This window comes from Salminus brasiliensis, chromosome 3 (assembly GCF_030463535.1).
Source record: "Salminus brasiliensis chromosome 3, fSalBra1.hap2, whole genome shotgun sequence".
Classification (NCBI taxonomy): Eukaryota; Metazoa; Chordata; class Actinopteri; order Characiformes; family Bryconidae; genus Salminus; species Salminus brasiliensis.
The window spans coordinates 3,510,786-3,535,562 of record NC_132880.1 but is presented as its reverse complement, the minus strand read 5'-3'; the positions used below and the strand labels follow the sequence as shown (position 1 = coordinate 3,535,562).

At 43.8% G+C, this 24,777-nt stretch overlaps 1 protein-coding gene across 1 annotated transcript; it reads left to right on the top strand.

Moving 5' to 3' along the window:
• Window positions 1–7,378: 7,378 nt before the first annotated feature.
• On the top strand, window positions 7,379–24,475 carry cyb561 (cytochrome b561). The gene is made up of 6 exons (XM_072675193.1): window positions 7,379–7,568; window positions 10,700–10,909; window positions 15,259–15,357; window positions 16,011–16,114; window positions 16,997–17,154; window positions 20,311–24,475. Exons 2-6 carry the CDS (start codon window positions 10,705–10,707, stop codon window positions 20,501–20,503), a joined length of 759 nt encoding a protein of 252 aa, XP_072531294.1. The 5' UTR covers window positions 7,379–7,568; window positions 10,700–10,704; the 3' UTR covers window positions 20,504–24,475.
• Window positions 24,476–24,777: the final 302 nt, after the last annotated feature.

The following is a 24,777-nucleotide window of genomic DNA, read 5'->3' as shown; positions in this document are numbered from 1 at the left end:
TCTTGGTCTTGGTGAAGGATACCCCAGGACACCTTCAGGGGTCTTGTGGAGTCCATGCTTAGATCGGTTGTGGCGTCACAGTGGGGGGGGGACGCCAAACAGTATTAATGTTATGGCTGATCGGCTGGTCAAACGGTTTTAAACGGTTGCCTTGGGCGTGGTGGTTCTTCTCAGGGGTTCTTCCTCATGCTCAGAGCCAGAAAGCAGAGGGAACTGTGTCACATGACCCCCTAAGAATGTCTTATTGAGTTCTAGATTCAACAATAGAGGTGAGAATGTGTTCCTTCCTCTACCTCCACTAGAAACCAACAGTTTCCTTTCACCGAAGGCCTGGTTTTATGATGTCTTCTGCTCTCCTGGAGGCCGTGGGAGTGTATTGTGTATTTGGTTCGGAGTTTTTTTCTGTCTTGGATGTGTAAAAAGTGTGGGAGTTGTAGAGCTGCTATTTAGGATCCAGAGCATTTCAGTTATTTTGGTGTGAATGTCATTTCTTTTCCCATTTCTGATCGGGTTTAAGAGTCAGACATGAATTAGCTGCCTTTGTTTCTGGAAGGAGGAGAGGTTAGTGTTGCCTGACCCTCTCGCTGTATCAGGGGGGTTTCTGGGCGCTCTGGGAAAGGTTATTTTCGGTTGTTCTGGAACATGGGTTTAGACTCCAGCTTTCTAAATCCAGATTTAATCAGTCTGCCACCAGGATCCGTACCCTTTATTCTTTACCGTAAATTCAATTTCCCCAGATTTTCATACTAAAATTGTGATTTTTCCTTATTTATATTATTTAATGCAGTTTCCAAACAAACTGTTTTTCCAAAGCTTCCCCAGATTTTGATGCTAAAATTTGGATTTTCCGAAATCTTCTTCAAATGTTGACATTAACTTGTGTCTTCCCCAGATGTTCATGCTGACACCGTGTTGTTTCCAAATTGTTCCAACAATTTTCCAAATCTTATTTTTTCCTTTGCTTCCCCAGTATTTTCATGCTAGAATTGTGATTTCTCCTCATTTTCCAATCAAACTGTTTTTCCAAAACTTCTCCAGATGTTGATGCTAAAATTGGGATTTTCCTAAATCTTCTCTAAATGTTGCATTAACTTGTGTTTTTTTTCCAAGTCAAGTTTCAAGTTTCAGGGTTCAGGTTTATTTGTCATCTGCACAACATGTCAGGACATTTATGCATTGAAATGCTTGTGGTGAGGCTCAGGTTGATGCTCTACATGAGGACAAAACTATATACATACTAAACATATTAACAATAAAGTTATATAAAAATGATATTAAATAAATACAAAAATACACACAAAATACAGAAAATACAAAGACAGAAGGGATTTCTTCCCCAGATGTGTTGTTTCCAAATTGCTCCAACAATCTTAATGCTAAAATTGGGAAATTTTCCAAATCTTATTTTTTGATGCTAAAATTGTGATTTTTCCAAATTTTCACAACAATTTTGATGATAAAATTGGGAATTTTTCCAAATCTTCCCCAGATGTTGACGCCCATAGTTTTACTTGCCCAACTCTTACCAAAATCTTTGGCGCCAAAACTCTAAAAAAAATTTTTCCAAATCTTCCCTTGATTATGATCTAGAATTCAGAATTTTCAGCCATTGTTTTACAGTCTACCCAGATTTACATACAGAAAGGTTGATTTTACAGATGTTTTTTTGGAGACCTGGTTGCTTCTAGAAAATCACGACTCCTGTCTTGTTCATGTTAGCCGTACTGGGAGTTTTCTCGTTCTTTGATTTGCTGTGATTCTTGTTTGTGAGTAATGTGACATCTAGGTCATCAGAACCGAACAAGCGCTGGTTTCCATGGTCATATTAGGCCGACTGAGTTCCACCACTACACCCTCCAGAATCCACAGCATTCCCGTTACTGCAGATATGGATGTGAATGTGGCGGCTGGTTGTGGGAGATGATTTACTCTGGTCTTCTTCTGGAAAGAGTCTCTCTCTCTCTCTCTCTCTCTCTCTCTCTCTCTCTCTCTCTTTCCTTCCCTACGGTTGCCTGGCAGTGGAAGCGCCATCACCCGCAGCGCAGGGAGCCCGTTGTCATGACAACGCAGCACATTGCTGTGCCTCAGGTTAGCATTTAGCATTAACAGCGTGATCCAAAAACAGATCGAGCTGTCACATCACACACACACACACACACACACACACCCAACATACACACAGTCTGCCTCTCTCTGTCACACACACACACACGCCCACACTGAAGTGAAGCTGTGACCTTGTGCTGAGTGTGTGTGTGTGTATGAGTGTGTGTGTGTGTGTATGTGTGTGTGTGTGTGTGTGTGTTTCAGCATTCTAAATTCAGCCACTGCAAAGAGGCTCCAGAGTAATGAACCCCACTGAACATCCACATTCATGAGGGAGGGATGGGTGGATGGATGGGTGGATGGATGGATGGATGGGTGAATGGATGGGTGGATGGATGGGTGGATGGATGGGTGAATGGATGGGTGGATGAATAGATGGATAGATTGATGGATGATGGATAGATGGATGAATAGGTGGATGGATGAATGGACGGGTGGATGGATGGGTGGATGAAAAGGTGAATGGGTGAATGGATGGGTGGATGGATGGGTATATAGATTAGATGGATGGATGGATGGATGGATGCATGAATGGATGGATGGATGGATGCATGAATGGATGGATGGATGGGTGGCTAGATGGGTGGATTGATGGGTGGATTGATGGATGGATGGATGGATGGATGGATGGATGGGTGGATTGATGGGTGGATTGATGGGTGGATTGATGGATGGATGGATGGATGGATGAATGGATGGATGGATGGATGGGTGGATTGATGGGTGGATTGATGGGTGGATGGATGGATGGATGGATGGATGGTTGGATGGATTAGATAGATGGATGGATGAATAAATGAATTGATAGATGGATGGGTGGATGGATGGGTACATTGATTAGATGGATAGATGAATGAATGAATGGATGGGTGGGTGGGTGGGTGCGTGGGTGGATGGATCTTTAGTTTTGGAAGGGTGTTGATTAAGCCTTCTTTAGTGGGTGGACAGACTGATGTGTGATTGGATGGATGATTGGATGGATGTGTAGATGGTTTGGTGTGACGGGTGAAGGTAGGAGAACCCTTTGAATAAAAGTTAGGGGGATGCTGTTTGGAAGTCAGATAGCTGAAGTACTACTATTGATCTGATTCTCATATATATTAATTATTTAATAAAGGGGAGGGGCTCACAATGGCTGTACATATATTGGAGTGATGCATGCTGGGTCCAGTTTAGCTGTAAATACAAATGGAACAGGTGTCAGACTGTCAGTCTGGATCTCTAAAAAATGCTTGTTCTACCTACACAGGACATTTGGCTGCTGCTGTTACTGGAGTTTGGTCTAAAAGGGTTCATGGTGTATATATATATATCATCCATCCCCAACTCCACAACTCATCCCAAAAAGTATGTAAGTTGCAATGGTTTCATCATCTGCTCCAGAAAGTCCTCTTCTATGTCTATGGGCAGCACTTCTGTACCGGGACAAGACAAGCTGTTTGTGTGCATTAGGACCTCTGTGTCAGCATTGGGTGCAGGAGGGTGTCCACAAACATTTGGACATATAGTGTATATATCTTTCTACAGCTCTACTCTTGGATTAAGAGAGGTAAAATGATTTGGGTTTTTGTGAATGGAGCTTGTGCGAGAGAGAGAGGGAGAAAGGGGATGGAGGGGGGGGGTGCTACATTTGTATGCAGAACGCTGAATGGTGAGTCAATAGTGAGTCACAGGGATCTGGAGACACGCTCAAAATGTCATATTCCGTCATTCCCCCCTCCCTCCTCCGGCCCAGTCACAGGAAATGAAAGGATATAGAGGGGAAGAGAGATGCAGAAAACAAGCAAGAGAACACTTCATGTATTATTAATGAGGGGCCGAGGAGGGGGGGGGGTCTTTGTGTGTAAGAGACAAAGTCAAACCACCGGAAGCAACAGATATTGTGTGCTAGATTGAATGATACTTTATAATATAGGCCTATCACTGCTGATATTATTATTATTAATAGCAATAATAATAATAATAATAATAATAATAATAATAATAATAATATCACTCTTACTTTCTACTGCACTACAACTACATGCACACTCCTACCCTCACTCACACACACTGCACTATATGAGCCCAACATTTCAGACATGGCTGCTGTCTATTCCAGCAGTCCTAACAGGTCCATAAGGTACTATGTAAGTAAAGTAATCTGTATGGAGCATTTTCTTTAACTCTTTTGCGCCCTCTAGTGGTGGATACATGTCATTGTATGGGAACACCTCATCCCAAAAGCCCTACCACTGCAGTTCCTCATCTATTCAATTCTTTAATTCAGCTTGGGCTGATATGCAGAGTGTTGAAACAGATGTGTACAGATGTCGAGGAGAAGCCATAGCATTAGAAATCAGGCATAACATTAAAACCACCCGCCTAATATTATTTAGGCCCCCCTCGTCCCACTAAACCAGCTTGGACTCGTCAAGGCATGGACACCACAAGACCTCTGGAGGTGGGAGTCCTGGGGTATCTGGCACCCCAAGACGTCTTGCAGCAGATACTTCAACTACTTCTAGGTTAAAAGGTCACCTGTCGGCCTGTCTGGTTCACCAGCCGTCTTTTTCATTGGAGCGCTATTGATAGGTGCTGACCCCTGCATGTCTGGAACATCCACAACACTAGGCTAATGTTTTGGAGATGTTCTGACCCAGTCGTCTAGAACATCACAACTTTGTTCTTGTCCAGATATCTCAGATCCTTATTCCTACACCATGCTTTCCCGCTTTTAACACCTTTATCACCTTCAAGGCGGCTTTGGATCCAGCTAATCAATGTTATTCACTTTACCAGTCAGTGGTTGTAATGTTATGGCTGATCTAAGTATGTATGACTTATTTTCTCTCAATGGTGAATTATTATATTGTAAGAATTCTATATATGATAATTCTATATATGATATTATTTAATCCTGTAAATAATATTGTTATTGCTTTTTTAATTCTTATATATATTGTGTATATAGTGTAAATTATTTATCTAAATTTTTGTAACTGAGTGTCTTGCTATCCCTTTCTGCTGTTACACTGGGAATTTCCCCACTGCGGGACTAATAAAGGACTATATCTTAGAATATCTTATCTTATCTATCTTATCTTATCTATATATATATTATTTTCCATATATTATCAACATTATGATTTCATTTTGAATAATTATGTTAAAGTACTGATGTAACGGCAACCCCACCCATGAAAAAACATTGCCCCCTCACTTTCATTCAAAATGAGGCCTCCATGTTTCTATATGTAACCATCAGCTCCACTAAAGAACCCTTGAGGTGAACACAGGCGGTGTTTATCCTGCCTCATACCGAGTCGTCTTTCACTGATTGTGAGTGGAGGATGAAGCCAGCGTGAGACGGCAACAACACTGAGCCTGTTCATTTTTCCAGTGTTACAAAACATTGCTGATTTATATGGCAGGAGGCCAATCAGGGACACAGTGGAGAGTGATCAGGCCTGTGGGCCTGCGGCTCTAGTTTAAAGACCCCACTGCACTCGTGCAGACGTGTTCTGTTAATGCATGAATTTCCACAGATGCAACCAAATTACAACCAAAGTTCACATACTTCCACAACGTTCGGCTGTATTCAATAACAGGTATGCAGCTTAAAGGGTTTCTACTGAGCCCAGCCTGCTCGCCAATAAGGCGTGGCCACAAGATAGTATGTTGAGACCACAAAATAAAATATAAGGCCTTGACATAATATTGTATTTTGTAGTTATAGTATATTATCATATGGCCTTAATTACCAAATTAGCTTGTGGCATAAATATAGCATCTCGTAGCATCAATGTATCATCTTGTGGCCTCAATATAGTATTTTGTTACCTCAATATATTATGTATTGGTCTCATTACATTATCTCATGCCCTTGAGATATTATCTTGTGGCCACAATATATTATATCTTGGTCTCATTACATTATCTCATTCCCTTGAGATATTATCTTGTGGCCTCAATATATTTAATAGTAGCCTTAATATATCTTTTGGCTTCAATATATTGTCTTGTGACCTTAGTAAATTATCTTGTACCCTCAATATATTATCTTGTGGCCTCAATATATTTTATAGTCGTCTCAATATATTATCTTGTGGTCTTAATATATTTTATAGTCACCTTAATATATTATGTTGTGGCCATAGTATATTATGTTGTGGCCTCAGTATATTATGTCGATGCCTCACTAGATTTTATAGTCGCCTTAATGTATCATCTTGTGGCCTCAATATATTATTTTGTGGCCTCAGCATATTTATGTTGATGCCTCCATAGATTATCTTGTAGCCTCAATATATTTATTTAATGGTCGCCTTAGTGTATTATCTTGTGGCCTTGATATATTATATAGTGGCCTCAATATAATTTATTGTAGCTTTAATATATAATCTTGTGGCCTCAATATGATCATGTGGCCGCTCCTTATTATAAACAATCTTAGTGCCTCTGTTTGTATTACAGAAAGTGTGGTGTATATGATAGTAGAAAAGATAATCAAAATAATAGAATAATAGAATAGAAAAGGAAACCTGAGCAGGAGAAATACTGATGTTTTAATGTGAGGATATGCAGCAGTTGATGACTCGAAGCCTCAGTATATTATCTTGTAGACTCTATATATTTATTTAATAGACGCCTTAGTGTATTATCTTGTGGCCTTGATATATTATCTTGTGGCCTCAATATATTTTAGAATGGTCTCAATATATTATGTTGTGGCCCTGATTATTTTGAGGATTCCCGGTCAGACCCAGGTGCTATATATTATTTCTTGCCTTTAAAAACTAGTGGGAGAAATCTAACATGGAAGCAGTGCAATAATAATATTTTTTTAGGCTGCGTCCTAAACCACATACTACATCCCTTACTATCCACACTTCAATCATGAATGCGCTGCAATGGTAGCGGACTACTTAGGCACACTCGTTAGCATTCTACTATGCGGTTTTGGACACAGCCTTAGTTCTCTTTGCATTTTCTACAAGCTGAAACCGGCCAGCAGTATTTTTAATGTGCTCCAGTAGACAGAGAAGTGGTGTAGCAGAGGGATGCAGCGCAAATTCATGAGAATTTAATGAATTAAAGTGTTTAAAACGGCTAAACTGACGCTAGCTAACGGCTAACTGAGCTCACATAAACAACCATTACGCAAAACGTTCTAGTCGCCAAGGCAACAAGCCAGCGTTGCTCCCGCCCCTTCCCCACAGCAATCAATGAGGAGCGCGCAAACGGCGAAAGGGGCGTGTCCTGCAGCAGCCCGTCACCCCGCAACCGTTGATCTGTTCGGACTGAAGTTCGGTCGTGACTGAAGAAGAGGAGCTACAGAGGCCGGGAGGGAGGAGCACGGGGCTCTGAGGCGGACAGGTGCCGGGCTGCTGCAGGCTCATCTGCTCAGCGCTCTTCTGGAGAACCAGCCCAGGGCAGCGTCTTATCAGAAGGAGGCAGACGGGGCAGGTAAACCCGCACAGGTAACGCTCAGTTCGCCGGAAATCTGCAGAAGCGTCCTGCTCTTAGAGGCTGCGTCTAGATCATGTCCAGTGTGGAGGTGAACATCTTCACGAGGTGCGATGAAGGATTTCACACATCGACAGACTAGGCAGTATTCAATGAAACGACGAGCCCTGATTGGACAGGTACCTTCAGCCACGTGGAGCCAAAATATAACCTATAACAGCCAATCAGAGTGCAGATATTCATACTGGATAGACAGGACTTCTCACACAAGTCAATTTAGGCTTAAGCTGTCTGGTTAAACATGACTTTAGGCTTGAGTTATCTGCTTAACCATGACTTTAGGCTTGAGTTATCTGGATAACCAGGACTTTAGGCTTAAGCTGTCTGGTTAAACATGATTTTGATTTATCTGGTTAACCACGACTTTAGCCCTGAGTTATCTGGATAACCAGGACTTTAGGCTTAAGCTGTCTGGTTAAACATGATTTTAGGCTTGAGTTATCTGGGTAACTATGACTTTAGGCTTAAGCTGTCTGGTTAAACATGACTTTAGGCTTGAGTTATCTGCTTAACCATGACTTTAGGCTTGAGTTATCTGCTTAACCATGACTTTAGGCTTGAGTTATCTGCTTAACCATGACTTTAGGCTTGAGTTATCTGGATAACCATGACTTTAGGCTTGAGTTATCTGGTTAACCATGACTTTAGCCCTGAGTTATCTGGATAACCATGACTTTAGGCTTAAGCTGTCTGGTTAAACATGACTTTAGGCTTATGTTATCTGCTTAACCATGACTTTAGGCTTGAGTTATCTGCTTAACCATGACTTTAGGCTTGAGTTATCTGGATGACCATGACTTTAGGCTTAAGCTGTCTGGTTAAACATGACTTTAGGCTTGAGTTATCTGGATAACCATGACTTTAGGCTTAAGCTGTCTGGTTAACCAATACTTTAGCCCTGAGTTATCTGGATAACCAGGACTTTAGGCTTGATTTATCTGGATAACCAGGACTTTAGGCTTGATTTATCTGGTTAACCAGGACTTTAGGCTTGATTTATCTGGTTAACCATGACTTTAGGCTTGAGTTATCTGGATAACCATGACTTTAGGCTTAAGCTGTCTGGTTAAACATGACTTTAGGCTTGAGTTATCTGGATAACCAGGACTTTAGGCTTGATTTATCTGGTTAACCATGACTTTAGGCTTGAGTTATCTGGATAACCATGACTTTAGGCTTGAGTTATCTGCTTAACCATGACTTTAGGCTTGAGTTATCTGGATAACTATGACTTTAGGCTTGAGTTATCTGCTTAACCATGACTTTAGGCTTGGGTTATCTGGATAACCATGACTTTAGGCTTAAGCTGTCTGGTTAACCAATACTTTAGCCCTGAGTTATCTGGATAACCAGGACTTTAGGCTTGATTTATCTGGTTAACCATGACTTTAGGCTTGAGTTATCTGGATAACCATGACTTTAGGCTTGAGTTATGTGCTTAACCATGACTTTAGGCTTGAGTTATCTGGATAACTATGACTTTAGGCTTAAGCTGTCTGGTTAAACATGACTTTAGGCTTGGGTTATCTGGATAACCATGACTTTAGGCTTAAGCTGTCTGGTTAACCAATACTTTAGCCCTGAGTTATCTGGATAACCAGGACTTTAGGCTTGATTTATCTGGTTAACCATGACTTTAGGCTTGAGTTATCTGGATAACCATGACTTTAGGCTTGAGTTATCTGCTTAACCATGACTTTAGGCTTGAGTTATCTGGATAACTATGACTTTAGGCTTGAGTTATCTGCTTAACCATGACTTTAGGCTTGGGTTATCTGGATAACCATGACTTTAGGCTTAAGCTGTCTGGTTAACCAATACTTTAGCCCTGAGTTATCTGGATAACCAGGACTTTAGGCTTGATTTATCTGGTTAACCATGACTTTAGGCTTGAGTTATCTGGATAACCATGACTTTAGGCTTGAGTTATCTGCTTAACCATGACTTTAGGCTTGAGTTATCTGGATAACTATGACTTTAGGCTTAAGCTGTCTGGTTAAACATGACTTTAGGCTTGGGTTATCTGGATAACCATGACTTTAGGCTTAAGCTGTCTGGTTAAACATGACTTTAGGCTTGGGTTATCTGGTTAACCATGACTTTAGGCTTAAGCTGTCTGGTTAACCATGACTTTAGGCTTGAGATGTCTGGATAACTATGACTGTAAATAGAAATAACGGAGAACTGCTGCTTTTAGGACAGCCAACTTAAGTTATCAAACAAAATTCTGGCTTAAGTTATCTGGAGAACTGAGGAAAATCTGCTTTGTGGATAGCCGTCAATTCTGGCTTAAAGTGACCTAAACTGGGAATCAGTACTTAACAAGGGGGCCTGTTTTCGCAACGCACTCCGCAACTGAGATTTATGAAACGGTCCAAGGGTGCTGTATCATTCTTACTCTGTTGGTAACTGAGGTGATCTAATCGCCATTACACACAGCCCAGAGAGCGCAGCATCACATGATGATAGACTTAGTGGGTCTGAGCAGAGCCGCCTGCACCACGTTTTGGCTCAGGGTTTTGGTATTAGGCCTACAGCCATGCAGACACAGTAACCTTCTATGTTCCACCCAATAAATAGGCTTACATGTATAATTAGTTACTTATCAGCGATTGTTGTGAAACCAAAACCAGGTCTTTTGTCATGTTTTGAGATCCGTGTATAACGGCAGGAGGTCCAACGAAGGCCGAGAAGAGTCTGTTTATCATGTTTGGATGAGCAGCCCCTGTTTTCTGTGTTTTGTCCTGGTTCCACTTAATATAATGCATTCTGACAGAGGCTGAGAGAATCGGGGTCACATGTAGCATAGGCCGCTTTCAGCCAGCCGGCCAGCCAGCCAGCCGACCGGCTATGCTATCTATATCATCTGATCGGCGTCTGCCAGCTGTGGCTGGTGTACAAATGTACATTTAAGGTGAAGCTGTTACTCAAACATGACTCTGCTCCTCCAGGTCAGCCGTCCCATCTGTGGCTTTCTTCCACCACAGCTGAATATCTGCCGTGGCAATTGATCCCAGCGGCCGTCACATAAGCCTGTTTCTTCCATCTTAGGCATGTTGTTTTTGCCTCTCCATTCCTCATGCAGGTGTGATGGAGATCCCACTGGGTTGGGGTGGAGTGCGCTCCCTGCCGTGGTTCGTGGCGGGTTCCCAGGTCCTGGGCGTGGCATGCGTGGTCATCACAGGCGTGTGGATGGGACACTACTATGGCGGCTACGCCTGGAACGGTTCAGGGCAGCAGTTTAACGTGCACCCGCTCTGCATGGTCCTGGGCCTGGTGTTCCTCTATGGAGATGGTGAGCTACACCCTTAATCAACATACCGTCACTGTCCTGCAAAATCCTTGCATCTCCATCTCCGTTTTCAAGCGGCATAATCTGGCAGTTCAGAGTCTGGCAGTTGTTCTTCATATTGTGTAAACGTTTCATGATAAATGGACCAATAGAAATGCTCCAGCTTTGGAGATCCAAGTTTTTTGCAGGATAGCAACAATATCTGTTATTTTTATTCACTTATTTTTACATGGGCTGGGTTCCAATCTGCATACTACCACACTAAATGACATGGAAATAATAGTTGCATTTAATTAAAGAGGTACAGTAACAAGATTTAAAATCTAGACTGGCTTCAGGCTCAAGTAAGCCAGCTAACAGAGAAATTCTACTTCTAGGGTAGCAATGACTTCATGGTTAAGTTAGATAGTAAACTGAGGCATTCTTCTTTTCAGACAGCCAAAACTTTAGGCTTAAAATAGCCAGATAGCTAAGAAATTGTGCTTCTCAAATAACCATAAACTCAGACTTAAGTTAGCCAGCTAACAGACAGTTGCTGTTTTTTTGGACAGCCATGCCTTCAGGAGACGTTATTCAGCTAATAGAGAAATAACATTTTCTGAGATGGCCCTGAATTAAGGCTTAAGTTAGCCAGCTAACAGAGAAACTCTTTTTCTATTAGAGCCCTGAATTTAAGTTTAAGTTAACCAGCTAACAGAGAAACCCCTTTTCTATGATAGCCTGAAATCCCTTTTCTATGATGGCCCTGAATTTAGGCTTAAGTTAGCCAGCTAACAGAGAAACTCTTTTTCTATTAGAGCCCTGAATTTAAGTTTAAGTTAGCCAGCTAACAGAGAAACCCCTTTTCTATTAGAGCCCTGAATTTAGGCTTAAGTTAACCAGCTAACAGAGAAACCCCTTTTCTATGATAGCCTGAAATCCCTTTTCTATGATGGCCCTGAATTTAGGCTTAAGTTAGCCAGCTAACAGAGAAACCCCTTTTTTATTAGATCCCTGAATTTAGGTTTAAGTTAACCAGCTAACAGAGAAATCCCTTTTATATAACAGCCATGAATTTAGGCTTGATTTAGACCGTCAACAGAGAAACCCTGCTTCTTCAATCTCCATGCCTTCAGGCTCCATGACTTTGATATAGGGCATGAAGGCTTTGCTAAATTTACCCCATGTGCATATCAGAGGCATGATCAGAGCTGGGTGCATGTCCAGCAGCCAAATCAATTCCACACTCTCTTCATATTCCCTTTTTTCCATCCCGTTAAAAGATTAAGCTTGGACTTAATCCTTTAGTTTAGGAGGAAGTCCTTTAAGGACTGAAGAACTGTGTCAGAACAAAACAAAAATAATGTTTGTAATGACAGGGGACCTGCTACCACTATGCAAATTAGATCATGCTGAGTGGATAAAGGGTTTTACTGTTAGCTGGCTAACGTAAACCTAAAGCCATGGCTATCCAAGAAGCAGTGTAAATATGTATGTATGTATGTATGTGTATATATATGTGTGTGTGTGTGTGTGTATATGTATGTATGTGTATATGTGTATATATGTGTGTCTGTGTGTATATATATATATATATATATATATATATATATATATATATATATATATATACACCACAGACATTGCCTCCCACCTCAGAAGTCTGAGTCATGAGTCATCCATGATTGTGGGTCAGAAAGAGCACTGACTGCCTTTTTCTAATTGGAGAGAATTAGAGTGACGGACAGCGCCTCCCTTCCTCATCACATATTCCCGTGGGGGTCTTCTCTACCCCGTCAAGGTGTTTGGCATGTCAGGCTGACCGGAGATCCAGTGGTGCCTTCTGAAGTGTGGGCAGAAGTGTGTGAGCTGCCTCAGTCCTTTCAGGCTGGCGGTGTTGTGTAATAAAGGAAGGAGACTTAAGAGGCCTGGCTGTAAGTGAAGTGTGGAGAAAGCACTGCTGAAAAACAGAGGCTCTGATTCTGAAGGAGGCTGAAGATCCTTAAATCACTGTTTGTGTGAAATCAGTGTTTGTGCAGCTACAGGGTGTTTGCTTCTGACTCAGCATGTTCGCGTTACCACACGGCCTCCACAACACACACACACAGTGAGTGAGAAGATAGGCCTGTGTGTGATGTCATATAGTAGGCTTTTACACTACAATGAAAAAAGTGCTGGGTATCGCTGGGTCACCACTGATGTCAGTTTTAGGACCCCTGTCAGTCACAGGCCCTAAACTCACCCCAACCGCTCAACTCATCCCAAAAGTATTGGATGGAGCACCACCATCCATCATCTATCATTCTAGAGAACACAGTTACTCCACTGCTTCACAGCTCAATGCTGCTGGGGGGCTTCATACCCCTCTAGCCCACCCCTGGCACGTTTATGCGTGTTTATCTGCTCCAGATAGTCCTATTCTATTGGCAGTACTTCTCTAAAGGGACTGTCAACAATGGGTTCAACTTAAAGAAGTGGTGTCCACGAACATTTGGACATATGGTTATGAATGCACTGCCTTAGGAAGGGTTTGGCCTAAGACAGGGTGTTGTGAGGCAAAATAGTCCAAAAACTCAGTTTTTCAGATTTAATCGAATTCATTACAGATAAAACTCAGAAGAGATGTGTGGTGGTGGTGAAGGTGGGATCACTGGTGGGTTTGGAGAGTTATATATGTTGTTATCATGTACTCTACTGAAAATATATCTTAGTCAGTAGGTTTCTTTGCAAAGGGCTGTTTCACACCAAACCTCTCTGCATGAATTTTAAAAAGTTTGTGGACGCCCCCTTTATAAAACAGACAGAAATCCAGAAACACACTGTGGTAAAGGTCACAAACCAAATTAGAAACTGGTCCTATCTTGCAGATATAATTGTATGCTGTCTATTAATCATTACCCTCCGCAAGAGGACGGTAGCTAAGGAGATACCCTACTGACCAATGGAAAAATAACTGCTTTCAGATTACAGTTAAAATAATATAAAAAAAACGGGAGCTGCTCCTCTTTCCCGTTTGTCCTCAGATTGGTCCAGCAGAAGTGCTCAGAGATGGGTGTGTAATGTGAAACAGACTCGGCTGCTTTGTGTCTGATGGCTGTAATTAAGGTGTTTATTGTTTGGCCGTGGGGGCAGTGAATTGAACCCCCAGCCGAAACAGACGCGGTTTGTCCAGCTAATCTCTTCAGCCTTTGCTAAGGCAATTCAATTAGGACACTAAACCTGAAAGGTCGCTGTTCCATTAGGAGTGCAGTTGTGCGCATTGACATGGCTAAGAACAGGCCTGGGGGGATCCGTGCACTGGAGGAGGGGCGCTCATTTATTGTGCTTCTCTCACAGGTTTGAGGAAAAGCCACGTTATTAAAGGAGTAGTTCTAGAGAAAGGAGAACATGGAGGGAGAATGAAAAAGGCTAAAAGCTAACACTAGGCTGACTGGACGAAGCAATGACGTGGGTATATACGCTCTGGGAAGCCAAGGGATCGGCTTAAAGGCTATAAGCTAACACTAGGCCGACTGGACGAAGCGATGATGTGGGTATGCGCTCTGGGAAGCCAGGGGATTGGCTTAAAGGCTAAAAGCTAACGCTAGGCTGCCTGGAAGAAGCAATGACCTGGGTATGCACTCTGGAAAGCCAGGGAAAGTGGCCTAAAGACTAGGCCGACTGGAGAAAGCAATGCTGTGGATATATACGCTCTGGGAAACCAGTGGAAGTGGCTGTAAGGCTAAAAGCTAACGCTAGGCTGCCTGGAGGAAGCGACACTGTGGATATATACGCTCTGGTAAACCAAGGGAGCAGCTAAAGGAAGGTAAAGGTAACACTAGGCTGACTGGACGTAGTGTTGATGTGGATATATACGCTCTGGGAAACCAGTGGAAGTGGCTGTAAGGCTAAAAGCTAACGCTAGGCTGCCTGGAGGAAGCGACAATGTAGGTATATGCTCTAGAAAGTCAGGGGCATGGCTTAAAGGCTAAAAGCTAACGCTAGGCTGACTGGACGAAGCTCTGGGAGGCAGGGCGAGCGGCTTAAATCTAAAAAGCTAACCAGCCAGAAGCAGAGCTTATCGTGTGTTTTGATGAAGCCACCAAAGAAGGACAATCTGTGTGTTTAATTCTGAGGTAAAATAACAGGGTGGTAAATAGACTTTTTCACCCCAACCAAAGCCACACTTACAACTCATTAAATGCGTTTGTGACACCTTAATTAATTAAAAACAGATCATTTTAAACCCGAGCAGCCTTTAATATCGGACCAGATCAGCCAGCACTCGAGTTCACCCTTATTCTCTTTAGCTTTTTAGGCGCTAACCACTTCTCCCTGCAGCCTGATCTCAGTAGAGCTTTGTGTTCTGTGCTGTTCCCTCATCTCGGCTCTAGGCGTGCTGGTCTACCGTGTCTTCAGAAACGAGAGCAAGCGTTCGGTGAAGATTCTCCATGCTCTGCTACACATGATGGCCCTCGTCATCAGCATTGTGGGTAAGTCCTACATACATGCTTGTCTGGATCTAGGGGGCCGTGAAGTTATAAAGGTATGAAGGCAAATGGTATGTTTCTTCTGAAATCAAGGATATCACCAAGGAGTTTGTCCTCCTTTGCTGCAGAAACAGCAGATGTTGGAACATGGTTGTGAGGGTTTGATTGCATTTAGTCACAAGAGCACTCCAGAGAACCCAGTTCCACTGCTCTGCACTCTTCAAAAGGGTGCTATAATGCCACAGAAGAACTGGTGTGGGCTGTAGAGGGGTATAAAGCCCCCCAGCATTGAGCTGTGAAGCAGTGGAGGAACTGTGTTCTCTGGAATGATGGATGGTGGAGCTCCACCCAGGACTTTTGGGATTGGGGGATGAGTAGAGGAGTTGGGGAGGATGAGGTGTGGGTGGTGATCATCATCCAACATCCTGACCTCACTCTCTGACGCTCTTGTCACTGAATGCAATCAAAACCTCACAGCAATGCTCCTTCAAGGCAAGAAACCCAGTAGAAGCCAACAGAAGCAGGAGAAACTTTTTTATTATTTGTATTAATATCTTGATTTCAGAAGAAACAATGAATGAGCAGGTGTCCCAATACTTTTGTCACTATAGTGTATAATGAAGCAGTGTGTTAACCTTGTTGATTTCTTTCCTCAGGTTTGGTGGCAGTGTTTGATTACCACAACCAGGCTAGCATTCCCAACATGTACTCCCTGCACAGCTGGTGTGGCATGCTGACCTTCGTCCTCTTCTTCCTGCAGGTGAGCTGCACCTGGCCTCTCCTTTAAGCCTCAGCTACAGTTGAGCACTTGCACATCCCCACAGCTGCTCCTGGACAAGCGCCACAGCACTGCTGTAGATCGGTTCCTCACAGGTCTCATAGAGATGTAACGACATGTTGTTATTACTGTGGTAAATTACAGCATTTAATGGGTGTCAGTAATCCCTAAAGAGCACTCGCTCACACAACAGCACATTCACCATATGGACAAAAGTATTGGGACGCCCGCTCATTTATTGTTTCTTCTGAAATCAAGGGTATTTAAAAAGAGTTGATCCTGCTTTAGTTGGAGTAACCGTCTCTACTGTCCAGGGAGGAGGAGAATTGCTGTGAGGATTTGATTGCATTCAGCTACGAGCATTAGTGAGGTCAGGATGTTGGATGATGATGATCACCACCCCACCTCATCATCCCCATCTCCCCAACTCAACATCCTAAAAGTAGTGGATGGAGCACCACCATCATTCCAGAGAACACAGCTCCTCCACTTCTCCACAGCTCAATTGTGGGGGCTTTTATACCCCTCTAGCCCACGCCTGGTGTTAGGCAGCATGGTGCAATAGGTTCTTGTTTACCTGCTCCAGAGAGTCCTATTCTACTGAGACAAGCTGTGTGCATTTGCACATCTTTGTCAGCAGTGGTTGCAATTTGAAGTAGCTGAACCCTGTATTTATTAGAAGGGGTGTCCGCAAACATTCGGACATGTGGTGTCACAGCACCTACCACCACCCTGCTTTCCTATCTGGTCGTTGTGGCTCATATTAGTCGAGAAGAAGGGGCAGATGTTTCGCAGGCTGTTTGCCCGTGTAAGAAAGGTAACCCGGTCTCTTCCTTTTCTTTTTGTCCTCCAACACCTCAAAAGTGGCTGCTGGGTCTGGGCTTCTTCCTGTTCCCCTGGGCGTCCACAGTGCTGCGGAGCTGGTACCTGCCCCTGCATGTCTTCTTCGGCCTGGTGCTCCTGGCTATGGCCGTGGGTTCCTCTCTGATGGGCATCACGGAGAAACTGCTCTTCAGCAGCCAGTGAGTACTTCCACACCTTCACTGTAATAGTAATACTTTAGATCCCCCAGATCTTTAATGGAGTTGATCAGATTGGGGTTTGACGTCTGTTCTTTAGTTTTCAATCAGGTGGACGTCTTCTAAGGATGTCCTGATCGGGTTATTTTGCCCCCTAATCCAATCTATTAATTCTCAGTACTGGCTGATACCGATCCGATCTGATCTTTGTGCTTGTATAAATAATCCAGCCCCACAGATTGGATAAAATCAGTTCAGTAAAATCCCTTTATTTTCAGTATCAGGTCTTATAATAAGACCTTCTGGACGGATTGATTTAGTTTAGTCGAGACTAAACTCCTAAAATGACAGTTTTATAGCCTCAGAGCTCCCGTACAAAACCTAGAATATTGAGAGTTCAGTATATGGACGTGACAAGCTGTGAACCTCAAACAGCAGAACCTGAACTAGAGCTGGAGCTGGAAAACGAGCCAATTCCAAAACCTCCAAACTGTTACATCACAGTCTTGACCCCCCCCCCAAATGTACACCCACCTCACCCACTAGCGAAAGCCCTTGTCCAAGCTGGTAAAACGTCTAAAACTACTGCAGGGCAGCTCATCTCCACGTCTCCAGACTCTGCTAGTTATGGGACCCTCGAGACCACGGACTATTCTTTGCCACAGTCTGCAGAAGGGGGGCTGAAACTTGGCTCGTGACCACAAGCTGATGTCGGAGGGAGCAAACAAGGATCAAGGAAAGCTAATGCTAACCCGTTATCATCTCCTCTGTCCATTGTCCGCTCCCTCAAAAACAAGCTGAACCCTACTGGAGCTTGGGAAAGGAAAATAACAGGGTGGTAAATAGGCATGTAAACTGACATCTGAGCATTTTCGACCCCAAACATGAATACTATGAGTCACATACTTGCTATTTATGTGTGAAAGAACAACTGAAGTACTCAGTAAAAGCATTCTACGGCCCAATTAAGAGCCCAAACACGCCTCGGCTGATCAGCTCCAGCAGTGTGCTGGGTATCAGGCTCTACTGGAGATCAGATTCGGTCTGTGCTGAATGAGTATTGAAGGATTTATGTCGCAGCCAGTCTTACATACGCCACCGTTAATGGCGTCTGTCTTTTAGAAATCTCCAAAGGTTATTTAGAACAGCTTGAGTCATCATAGCTCCTAATGAAGGCTCCAAAACATGGCTTGGAATGGAAGCGGATTGGCGAATCACTTGAGTGGTGCCCTCAGTGTACCAGTGCAGTGTTGTCAGGAGAGTGAGTCACTGCGCAAACTGAGTCACTGAGTCCTTTCTGTAGCTTCATGATTAACTACATCCTGCTTCCTTTCTGCAGCTGGGCTGTGCAGTGATACTGTATTGGACAAAAGTATTGGGACATCTGCTTATTCATTGGTTTTTGTGTTTAAAAAAAAAAGAGTTGATCCGGCTTTCAACTAGATTTTGGAGGAGGACTGCTGTGAGAGCGTTAGTGAGGTTAGCATTTAGGATGATCTGCACCTCACCTCATCCCCAGCGTCTCAACTCCCATCCAAAAAGTATTGGATGGAACAGATCTTCCACTTCTCCACAGCTTCCAATAGGTTCATTTTCATCTGCTCCAGAGAGTCCTATTCTAGTGGCGGTCCTTCTAAAATACTACAGGGACTAGACAAGCTGTGTGTGTGCATTTGCACATCTGTGTCAGCAGCAATGGGTGCAACCTAAAGTAGATGAATGCATTCATTAGAAGGAGAGTCCACAAACATTTGGACATGTACTGTATGTTATTCTGTGAAGCTCTGTGGAGGGAACAGACAATCCTTTACTACAGTGGTCACCTTCTCCAGCCCTGATCATGGAGATCTACTGCCACAACAGATCCATCTGCTTGTTCCCTTCAGAGGTCTGTGATTGGCTGGATCAGGTGTTTTCAAAACTGGTCATAGTGGGCCTCCTGAATAGTGGGACTGGCCCTATCCTCGGGAAGTCACTGGATCAATCCCCAGTGATGCCACAGCCATCCGTGGCTGGAAGGCCAACAGATACGATGGCCTTTCTGTGGGCTAGGTGGCTTCCAGGTGGACATGGGCTCTCAGTGGTTTGCATATACTTTGTTAATGGGCCCCATTGTTACAGCCCACCTTAATCTCACATGGGTTCCATCTAGGCCCCATGGGCAATGTAAAACCCAAGTTGGGGCCAACACTTAACCCTTCCTGGTCCCATCGCTGACCCTGGTGGACATACACATGTAGGGCCAACATGGAACCTGAGGCTATGACTGTTGCATACCCCCTCCCATATTCCCTCTCCCACTCTCTCTCAGTACAATGCTTTTACCCAGATTAGGCATCTGTTGGCTGATGTCCTCCAAGTGTGTTGAATTGTACAATGATTAGGTCTGTCACAACAAATTACACACTTTTGGGATGATATTGTCCCTGAAATAATAGCAATAAATTATATTATTGTCATTTATTTTATTGCCCATTTTATGCAGCTGATATGATGCTAATATAATAGCGTAATAATGCAGTTATACCCTTTTAAAGAGCAGGGAGCTTTTGATCATTAAGAAAAGTCAGACATTGGATTTGTAATGTTAAAAATGTTTACATATCGTAAACAAATAAAGCATTGATAACATCACTGAATGTGAAACCATGAAGTCCATTTGGACAGACTTTTCCAAGCATGCGGCTGGAATTGTGCAGAATTTGGGGAAACCGCTCTTAGCTTCGAGTAACACTAGTCTTCGTCCTAGACTCGGACGACACGCAAATAAATACTATGGGCGGTATCGAGGACAGCACAAATTACAGGCCTAACAGTGATGTTGCATCAGCAGTTTGACAAGATGCTTCATGGAGCTTCATGTGACTCATATTAGCCTTCAGCCTTCGAAGTAAGGGGTGGAAATTAGCTTAAACTAATAATTAGCTCAAAATAGTAGCCTAGGCAGCCTTGGGGAGCGTAATACGTCCCAACCTGCTTTGGCTCCATCAGCCAAATGATACCTCTTGCTGGCGCTACTGTTGTGTAGAAAATAGAGGTGTTCTCCACTACACTGTCCCACCGTAACCAAAATCTTGGACACCTTAATCTTGAAATAGACCAGTGGAGGTGTTTTTATTTTTGCTGTGTTTTCTGAACTCCTGTCTCCTGTGGCGCCAGGTCCTCGTCCTCATCGCTGGCTCCCGAGGCGGCCCTGGCTAACGTTCTTGGCCTGCTCCTGGTGTGTTTTGCCGTCCTGGTGGGGTTCGTGGTGACCAAAGAAGAGTTCCGGCGGCCCCCGAACCCTGAGGAGGAGGCCCTGTCTGTGCACTTCAACACACTGAACGACGGCTCCGGCCCGAGCTCACCCTAACGCCACTCTATCCTCTCTCTTACTGTCTAGCCCGGTCTCTTCAGTCCCTCCACATGCCTCAGCTCCTCGGTCCTGAATAATCCTCCTTCACTTGTCTGGTTACTGAACCGCACTGGGTCAGGGATCTGCAGGCCCACTGCAGGGTCAGATGCAGATGTTTTAAGCTCAGTACCGATCAGTGAAAGAGGATGTTTTGGGCTGCTCGAGAACAGACTAACACAAGCTGCCAAAAGCTTTCTAACACTGCCCCCTTCTGTTGAAAGAAAGGCATTACAGGGTCGATTTTCAGACATCTAACAAAGGTGCTCTTAAAAGGCTTAATGTAGGAAAGTCAGAATTAAGGGCTGTCGCCACAAATGTGTTCACACAGTGGAGCTCCCCCAGGTTTACACTTTCCCGAACTGACCACTGCTATACCCCAGGTCTTCAGATCTGCTCCTTGATTTCAGTTTCCAATCCTGGATTTGGATTTTGTTTGGATCTCGCATTAAAGTAAAGGTCATTGATTGGCCACGTAGTGTCACACCTACCAAGAATTACAATGTCCAGGACTGGAAACTGGATTCAAGGAGCAGATCTGAAGACCTCAGATAGAGATATACTGTCCACTGCCATTGAAAAGCTGGGAATCACTTAAAAAAAACAACGCTGCTACAAAGGGTTTTTTAGGGAAACCATAGAAGAACCATTTTTTATAAAGATGGTGTGTGTGAGGAACCCTGTTAAACGTTTAAAGAAGTCAGCATGAAGGATCTTTAATGTTTTAATGGCGCTTCACGCTCACAGCTCCTTTACGAAAATGATTCTTTATGGAACCAACATTGTTTTTTCTCTTATATTCAAGGAACTTTTGTAGCAGCTTTATTTTTAAGTATTTTTGAGTTTGGGTTTCAATATTAGAATCACACACCGGTGGATTTTCTTAGATGTTTTCATCGATAATTCAAGTATTTTGGGACTAATTGGGGAAATTTTAAGCGAATATAATTAATAAGTAATTCTGTGGAACTGTCTGCCGTCATTCATGACGTTCTGCAGCTTTCTCATTCATCGCAGGATCAGCTGAAGCCGTGTTTATCACTCTCCACACCATCTAAAATGTATGGCTTTCTTTTTTGTACAAGATTCCCAGATTCCTAGATAGTTATTTAAAGTCACATGAGACTCATATTATACACGATTCCGCAGCCTGCCATAACATTAGTACCACCTGCCTAATATTGAGTAGGTCCCCCTCATACCGCTGCAACAGTTCTGACCATTCGAGGCAAGGACTCCACAAGACCTCTGGAGCGTGCTGTGGAATCTGGCACTGAGACGTTAGCACAGCAGATCCTGTAAGTCTTGTAAGTTGTGAGGTGGGGCCTCCAGAGATCACGTCAATGACACTTAGGTGCCCATGACCCTGTGTGTTCTCCTTTCATGGAGCACTTTTGGTAGGTACTGACCACTGCATACTGGGCACACCCCACAAGACCTGCCTGATGTTTGGGAGATGTCCCGACCCAGTCGGCTCCGGAGGCCCAATGTTCTGCAGTTTTTTAGTGTTTTCCCAACTGCTCCCAACACCCCTGATTGAGGGTTGAGGAACCCAAGTCAACACCTTCACCACCTCCGAGAACTGCCTGTTCACTTGCTGCCCAATATGTAGATCCCACCCCTGACAGTTATCAATGGTTTTAACTTCACCAGTGGTCCTAATGTTATGGCTGACCGGTGTAAACGGTATTACAGCTGCCTCCATCAAAAACCTGTTACTTCAGATTGTTATTAAAATGGCAGGGCACGCTTCTACGCCAATGATGTGCCTTCCTTCATATTTATTTGTGCCATACTGAGCGCTGAGGGGTGGTCAAAGAACGTCACACCAAGGCTGCCGGTGCCCGGAGGCCTGTCTCTGAGCCTCGCATGCCCTGAACAGTGTATTTGCTGATGCGCAACTCCTTCATGTTTGTGCTTTATTTAAAATGGTCAACTGAGAGAGTTCACTGGCTCCCAACCAAAACCTCAAGTGCCACAAACTCCTCACACACACACACACACACACACACACACACACACACACTCACACATCTGTCTGCCTGTCTGAAATCAGTGTTGCAGCTTTAATATCAGACTGGTGTCGCTTCTGTCCTGTTTTGCACGTCGCTGTAGTTTTACTGTACGCTGTGAGCTTGCAACTGGACGCAGGTCCCAACATCAACGTTCCTTCAGTGTCCGAGAAGTCTGCAGGGCCATCCTAAGCCTTAATGGGGCCCTAAGCAGATTTCCATTTGCCCCCCCCTCCCTTCCCATACCACCACCAGATGCTTCATCATTATTTTATAGCAGGAGCTGATTAGTCTAGAGGACCAGTGTGCTTTTACCTGTGTTACACCATTTCCTTTTAATATTCAGTGTTCATTTTAAAATATGTATTTTTTATCATGATATCTCTGTGCTCTTGGGGGCCCCCTGGTGGCATTGGGGCCATAAGTGGCCGTGTATTGAGCCAAATATGCCTTAGGCCCGGCTCTGGAGGTCTGTTTACACCTGTCATCAACATGCCTATTGTATCCGGATGGTGTCTGGGTCACCTGGATCCTCAGAGTGACCAGGGGCGATCCGGACTGATTCTCAATGTGCGCTTTCAGGAACTTTAACTATTAACTTGAACTATTCTTGGTATGGAGGCATCGGTTGGTAACTTGACAACGAGAACGAACCACAATACCCAGCATGCACTGCAATGCAATAGCAGAGGCCGCAATTTTAGAGTTCTCTAATTTTAAATAACCGGTTCTTGGTAGGTGGCCAACCCGCCATTAGCACCAAAGAAGAAGAAGTTAGTCTTTTAATTAGCTTTTAGTTAACGATGTGAGAAATAGGTGGTAAACAAGCAGCAGCTGTTTATTCTGTCATGTCGTGAGGCTGGCATACCCTCCTGTGGTAGCCTTAGCTAAGCTGGCTAGCAGTGGATAATAGTGGCTAGCAGCTGGAACTAAACGCTAAACGCTATCCGACACATCCTATCCCCCCGACTGCTGCATTGGTTAAAGTCGCACCGTAGTTATATAATAGTGTCATAGTTATGCGCCAGATTAAAACGTATTAAAGATATTTACTGATCATTACTGCGAAGCTTTTATCTGGATAAAGCGTCGCTATTTAACTTTTTAATTATTAAATGTGAATTACATCACATCGAGATAATACTGTTGTTGCTACGCTGGCATATAAAGCCGATCCCAACAGGTAAAGCTAGATAGTTAGCTATCTATCTATCGTGCACTTGCTATCCGCTATCCAGCTAGTTGTTTCCTTTAGCATGTGTTAGCTTGCTAACAAATATTAGCAACAGTTATCTGCAGCCATACTTATTTATATTTACGTATGGTAGCACGCGTCTACGCTTAGCTGAACTGTTAAGAGGAACTGCGGTTCTTCTACAACGCGGCAGAACGATAGATGGTTCTCACATCCCTGCAATGGTGGCTCCAGCAGGAAAACGCGACGGGCTATCTACCAGTAAATAAGCACTAGGCCGACACCTGTGATCCATGTTGTCCGATCAGGGAAAACACATTCCGGTCATACTTGTATTGTAAATGTGGCTGAGATCTGTCTCTGACCTCCGACGAAAGTAGAATCCCATCGTAATCCCATCGTAATCCCATCGTAATCCAATCACAGTGCGTTTCGGGGGTGTTTACACCTGGCTTTTCTTGCGAACCGGTGAAATCCGAATGTGGTCCGATCAGGCAGGTGTAAACAGGCTCTCCTACATGAGCAGAGTGTCTGTGATCCATGTTGTTCTGTGCTGTGCAGTCGCCGTCTCTCTGTGTGTTTATCTGATGTCGTTTATCTGATGCTTATTAACCTTATATATTCCTCATTAAAGCGGTGTGTGTTTGCTGGGTCGTCATCAGACGTCCATACTGTCCTAAATGTCACTTCAGACAAGCTTTGAAATCATTAAACTGACTGAAATCAGCTGCTGTGTTTGCTTTGTCCCCCAAAGGTTAAAAAGCTGGTCATCCAGGGGAATCCAGCTGGTTGGACAGCTTGACCAGCATAGTTAAGTACGTCTTCAAGCTGGTCAGGGCCGTCCACCAGCATGGCCAGACTGGTTGACTAGCTTGGTGAGGTTGGTCATGCTGGTAGACCGGCGAAACCAACAGACTCCAACAAACTCAAACGTATGCCATGCTGGTCAGCAAGCCATAAGGCCATAAACTGGCTGACCAGCTCAGCTCTTGTCCAACACAGCTGTTTTTATGTTTGTATGAGTTTGA

Bases quoted from the DNA above. Each gene is read 5' to 3' on its own strand.
- cyb561 (XM_072675193.1), top strand. From the start codon at position 10,705: ATGGAGATCCCACTGGGTTGGGGTGGAGTGCGCTCCCTGCCGTGGTTC. The intron at 10,910-15,258 runs GTGAGCTACACC...TCTCGGCTCTAG, and splicing joins GGTGTTCCTCTATGGAGATG to GCGTGCTGGTCTACCGTGTC. The intron at 15,358-16,010 runs GTAAGTCCTACA...TTCTTTCCTCAG, and splicing joins CCTCGTCATCAGCATTGTGG to GTTTGGTGGCAGTGTTTGAT.